At 42.5% G+C, this 5,926-nt stretch overlaps 1 protein-coding gene across 2 annotated transcripts; it reads left to right on the top strand.

The window, feature by feature from the left end:
- The first annotated feature begins 267 nt into the window (after positions 1–267).
- rtca (RNA 3'-terminal phosphate cyclase) lies at positions 268–5,154 on the top strand. 2 transcript variants are annotated; one of them, XM_029632167.2, is made up of 11 exons: positions 268–696; positions 814–914; positions 1,433–1,576; positions 1,828–1,951; positions 2,183–2,241; positions 2,331–2,472; positions 2,752–2,873; positions 3,194–3,252; positions 4,199–4,293; positions 4,501–4,605; positions 4,714–5,154. In XM_029632167.2, exons 1-11 carry the CDS (start codon positions 655–657, stop codon positions 4,810–4,812), a joined length of 1,092 nt encoding a protein of 363 aa, XP_029488027.1. In that variant the 5' UTR covers positions 268–654; the 3' UTR covers positions 4,813–5,154. The 2 variants fall into 2 exon arrangements, with proteins under 2 accessions (XP_029488027.1, XP_029488028.1); XM_029632168.2 differs by having other exon boundaries at positions 4,199–4,315.
- The last annotated feature ends 772 nt before the right edge of the window (positions 5,155–5,926 follow it).

Here is a 5,926-nt window from a genome sequence, read left to right as displayed (position 1 = left end):
TCAAAAGTGTATGATTTTTTAGCACTATTGCTAACCCAAACTCTTTTCCTAGCCTTAACGTAGCAGGTTATGATAATTAGGTTAAGGCTAGAAAAATGGTTAGCTAAAATGCAAGAACAAAACAACAACTTTTGACCTTAATTTGACTAAAACTGGAATCCTTCTAGCCATCACCCTTTCCCCCCCACTACCAAGTTTGAACAGGGAGAGGGGTTCATTGCGTTGCTGATCACGAGTGCGCATGTGCTAACTATCAACAGACTCAAGAGTAGCAGCTCTGTGGTAGCAGCCTATGCTGAGCAATATATTCCATGGACATTTTTGAATAACATGTGAACATCCCAGTTCAAATATAACCCGTTTTTGGGACCATTGTGGATGTAACTTTTTTCTCTGTGATAAGAAATTGCGTTAATTGATTAGGCCTAAGTACTACCGCACTGCGCAGTGACTGTTGGGGGAAGTTCGCGGTTGGACTTGCTGTATTGTCTGCCCCAGACACCGCCGAGTGTCTTCTACAAGCGCTGTCCAAGGCTACTTCAGAGCAGACCATCCACATTGGCGTGTTTTCGCATCATTAAAGACCGCAATAATACATTTCTTAGAACGGTGAAGTCATTGAAAAGTATAAATATTTGTCTTATTTTTTCAAAAATGGCCGCAGCAGTGGAAATGGACGGAAGTATAATGGAGGGTGTGAGTATTTCACACGATTAAAATACACTTTCTACTACATATTTTATAAAAATAGTTTGACAGTAAACTTAGGATATGTATTTACTGTGTACATTGTCATGTTTTGTCCTCTTTCAGGGCGGGCAAATTTTGAGAGTAACCGCCGCACTGAGTTGCATCAACGGCGCATCCATCAGAATACACAAAATCCGCGCAGGTAGAAGTACACCAGGATTAAGGTAATTAATTTAATAAATATTTGCCATACTATTATAGAGATTATGTATAACAACAAAAGCCACATGTCATTACTAATAAATGAAAGCTTCACTCTAGTCGCAGTCTATAGCCCTGGGGCGATCCCCGGCGACGCCAGACAGAAGTTTAGTGAATCAGAAAACAAAGCAAAGTTGGTCTAAAGGACCTTTCTTTTCAAAGTAGATGTAGCATTAACGTACGTCTCCGACAAACAATTGATAACGGTTTTACAGCCTTTATTAGTAACTGTCTAATTTGTTTTATATTGAACGGCAGATGCCCTCGTTACATTTTTCATGTGATCCTTTGTTGGTTAATGCGCTAGCACATGGCTGTTCACTTATTCCTATCAACAACTGAACTAACCTACTCAACTTTCCCTTCATCGCCTATGTTATTCTGCACAGATAATATCAAAGCCTACTTATTTTTTATAGTGAAATAAGACGTTTGTTTCTTTCATTGTTAACCCGCCACCCCCCCTTCCCCTTTTCACAAGACCACAACATCTGTCAGGATTGGAGTTGGTGAGAGACATTTGTTGTGGAAATCTAGAGGGTGGCACAGTGGGATCTACTGAAGTCACACTCACCCCTGGGAAAATAAAGGCTGGGAAGCACACCGCAGACCCCCAAACAGCAGGGTAATTCATGTCAGGCTGCTTCTCCGTTCTTCCAAACTACACATTCAAATAGAGTATGGGACAGACAGTCTGTTGTGTTAAAAACCTTGTAGTTACTATCAACCTGACATATTTTATAGTCGTAGAAACACTATCCAAAATAATATCTAGAGGTGTCTATAGAATTCAATACTTTAATTTCACCAAACAAATAGGAAAAAATGTACTACATTAGTCTCCATCGAACTCGTACTTCTGTGTCAATCTGCCAGGAGTGTTGGGCTGCTGCTGCAGGTCTCTCTACCCTGTGCCCTGTATGCTGACGGACCCTCGGAGCTATGTCTGAAGGGGGGCACCAACGCAGACATGGCCCCGCAGATTGACTACACCATAAAGGTATGGTTAACCTAACCTGTTTTTGTAGAGGTGCCATTGGGTGTAATGGCGGCTTGTGTTCCTGGGAAATCATGAATTGGACTTCTCTCAAGTTATATACCCTGTGTCTATAGATAAGCCCGCGGATGACCGCTTGGTATATGACTGTCACTCGACATCCTCTTATTTGCCATTCTCCTATTGTTGTTAAATGCCATTGGAAATACTTTACTACATACAAATGTCTTCCAGGTATTCAAGCCCATCGTGGAGAAGTTTGGAGTACATTTTGACTGTGATTTGAGAATGAGGTTCGTATCCCTTCCCATGTTGGAGAATTGTTGGTGGGATAATACTGCCTGGCCCCCCCAGAAAATGACTGTTCTTCTGTCTCGAATAGGGGCTACTACCCCAAAGGTGGAGGTGAGGTGGTGGCCAAGGTAAACCCAGTGAGTGAGTTGAGCCCCGTCACCATGACCGAACGAGGGACCATCACCAAGATATATGGCAGGTCCTTTGTTGCTGGGGTGCTACCCTATAAGGTACAGTACAAAGGAATGGCTTTGGGTTAGAATTGCCTAGGAATTTTACATTAAGTTAATGTTTTACCTGTGTAATAATATACTACTCTAGTAATGGAGTTGATTGGTTTTCATCCTTATTCTACTTGTGTACTTACAAACAATGAATTAGATGTTTCTGGACAGGTGAAATTTATGCCACGGAGCAGTTCTTTCCACCGATACATGTGCTATCCTCTATGCACGTGGGAGAAAAATATGAACAACATTTTGAGTGAGCTCGTACTTGTTTTCCTTCAGCTCGCCAAGGACATGGCAACGACGGCGACAAGAGTTATCAGGAGAGAGATAAAGGACCTATACATAAACATCCAAACGCTGCAGGAGAAGGACATGGCCTGTGGGAGCGGCAACGGCATCATGTGAGCTTATACCTGGCGGTTTACCGTTCCGTGAACCCTCCGACTGAAAACACTATCAAAAGATTCCAATACCCGTATGACCTCAGTAAACCTGTATCAGTCACTATGCCAATATTTTTGGAGATGATACTTGTTCAAACACTTGCACTAGTAGAGGGTGTATTGATGGCGTCATCTGAAAAATCATTCATACGTAGACTGGTGGCTTGCATAATGTTGTGTCCCTAGTTTGGTGGATAGACGAGAAGTTGTTTTTTTTCTGCCCTCTTAAATGCTTTGCAGTTCTACCTCATTTTTGACATGCTGTCTATCCTCACCAGAATCATCGCAGAGTCTTCCACGGGCTGTATATTTGCAGGGTCAGCTCTTGGGAAGAAAGGTGAGAAATCCACTGTTCTTGTGCTTGCTTGCAGCTTGGTCTGTGAAGTGTACAGTACACGATGTACCACTAGTCGGCAACATCCGACAGAGAATGCCTAGCATGTCTATGCTAGGATGTGAAACTGTAAAATCTGATTGGATGGTGAGTGAAGTAGTGCATCCACATTAACATTTCTAAGGCCATACAGGGTAAGTTGTCAACGGTAGAGAAATTGGAAAATATTCAGAAAAGGGAAAATCTTGCTCATTGTATTTTGTTTGGCAGTAGTGGCTACTATTTTTTTCCATCAGCAGATGCATCCGTAGGTCGTTTATTTTTTAGATTGTCTGTTTCTACAACAACACAGTTTGTTCTCTTGGGAGCAGAGTTAGGAGGTGTATGCAGTGCACCTGTTAAGGGAAACAAATGACTCAAACCTCTTTGGCACACACTGATAACCTCTGGGCCAGTATTCATAAAGCTTAGAGTAAAGGCGTTGGCATGCTTTGAGCTCAGCTAGGCGAACCGAACGAGTGTGCTCACATACTCCCTTAGGCAATATTACTGTTTGTCTGTTTTGAGATGCAGTAGCCAGTATACACTTCCTGAAAATAGTCAGAATTAATCTAAGATAACTGGAACGGTTCATTTTTGACGTTTTTGCAGAGGAGATCTTAGTCGTGCAATTTTACAGTAAACTAAGATGTTTGGTGCAGTATTTCACAATGAAAAAATGTGAATGAAAATGAGTTCTGTCGTTGAATGACAAATGCTTTATTGAATAATCCCTGCTGTGGACTAATCAGACGGGGGCGGCGTAGTCATCGGCTTGCCTCGAGGGAGAATGTGTGCCCGAACAGACAAACCATTAACGAAGTCCAACGCTAACAAAAATGTCACAAAATGTTGTCATAATATATGCGCAATCTCTTCCGACAACTAATGCTTTTCTCCTATGCCTCAGGTGTGTATGCAGACAAAGTGGGCTTCGAGGCTGCAGAGATGCTGCTCAGGAATATAAGGCACAACGGCTGTGTGGATGAGTTTCTCCAGGACCAGGTTAGCAATGACACACACACAGGTATTTTACAACGCAATGTTAGGTGTCCTCCTGTAAGTGATCTATACTAATTGTAAGTAACGTGAACTTCCAAGTTGAATAGGTGCTTGACCCCTGTCTTTGCGTTACTCTCCATCTAACAGCAGCCGTTTGAACTTACTCTATTTAGAGTCATACTGAACTCTTTGTCTTACACTTTCTGGCAGCTAATCCTCTTCATGGCCTTGGCGAATGGCACCTCCAGAATCCGCACTGGCCCAGTCACCCAACACACACAGACTGCCATCCATGTGGCAGAGCAGCTCACCCAGGTGGGTCCCAAAAATGTTTTCATTTATTTCCGAAGACGCGCATTTGTTTATAAACTTTTTTATAAAACCGGTCAACTTTTTAATAGAAAGTGTTGTCCTTATTCCCAGGCTAAGTTTACAGTGACCAAGGCAGAAGATGAGAATGCCAGCAATGACACCTACATCATCGAATGCCAAGGAGTGGGTGTCACCAACCCTCATTTCTAGCCACGCCCATGTGTTGTCTCCCCACCCCTTTTATGTTGACATCTCCATCTGCAGTCGTGGATAGAAGAGGCACTGGAGAGACTTGAGGACTCATAGCCGATACACTACTGTGACGTCACTGAATAGTCTGACGCTGCTTCTATTTATATTATGATTTATGGCCCTTGTGGCTCGATATTCAAGCAAATTAATTATTGGTTTAGAAACATACAGCCACATGAGTTGGTCATTGTTGTCCTTTTCCCCCTATTGCATTAACTATCATTACCCTCTTAGCTTGTATAACTCAGGGTATTAATGCCTTACACTGTTATAATAAAAACCTTCGATTTCTGCGTGGAAGTGGTGTATGTTTCAGTAGTTTGTTGAGGCGCCTTATAATGCATACTGGTTTTTACGACAAAAATATTTTAATGTTCTTTGTCCCTAGTTTATCATTTTAGTTCCATGCTGCTGTCCTTTCTTAAGTCAATTAATTATATTTGTTGATGGTCACTAAGGTAATGCAGACTAGACTGCAGAGGTTTGTTGGCTACTGTATTAAATACAAATTTGGAGATTTGCCACTTTTTTTTGTATGCATTTACAAATAAAATTCCTTCCCAGAACAGGATATGATTTTGAAAAAAATATTTTTCACACACCTGGATAAATTGAAATATATGTAGCTAGAAGTTAGTCATCAGTGATGACTCATTAAAAAAAATTACCCCCTTTTCTTTAAAATTGTGATATCCAATTGTTATTTTGTCTCATCGCTACAACTCCCCAACGAGCTCAGTAGAGGTGGAGGTCGAGTCATGTATCCTCTGAAAAATGACCCACCAAACCGTGCTTCTTGACACCTGCCCGCTTAACCTGGGAAGCCAGCCCCACCAATGTGTCAGAGAAAACACCCGTTCAACTGATGACTGAAGTCAGGCTGCATGCGCCCGGCCTGCCACAAGGACTCTAGCGCAAGATGAGCCAAGTAAAGTCCCCCCCCCCGGCCAAACTCTCCCCTAACCTGGACAACACCCTGCCAATTGTGCACCACCCTATGGGACTCCCGGTCACGGCCGGTTGTGACATAGCCTGGGATCCAACCCGGGTCTGTAGTGACACCTCAAGCACT

The sequence above is a fragment of the Oncorhynchus nerka genome, linkage group LG24, assembly GCF_034236695.1.
Source record: "Oncorhynchus nerka isolate Pitt River linkage group LG24, Oner_Uvic_2.0, whole genome shotgun sequence".
In the NCBI taxonomy this organism is placed as follows: domain Eukaryota; kingdom Metazoa; phylum Chordata; class Actinopteri; order Salmoniformes; family Salmonidae; genus Oncorhynchus; species Oncorhynchus nerka.
The sequence above is the reverse complement of the archived record's forward strand: the minus strand, read 5'-3'. Positions and strand labels throughout refer to the sequence as shown.

Excerpts from the sequence above, each read along its gene's own strand:
- rtca (XM_029632167.2), top strand. The coding sequence starts at position 655 with ATGGCCGCAGCAGTGGAAATGGACGGAAGTATAATGGAGGGT. Across the intron at positions 1,577-1,827 it reads GCAGACCCCCAAACAGCAGG|GAGTGTTGGGCTGCTGCTGC; the intron begins GTAATTCATGTC and ends TCAATCTGCCAG. Across the intron at positions 2,874-3,193 it reads GGGAGCGGCAACGGCATCAT|AATCATCGCAGAGTCTTCCA; the intron begins GTGAGCTTATAC and ends TATCCTCACCAG.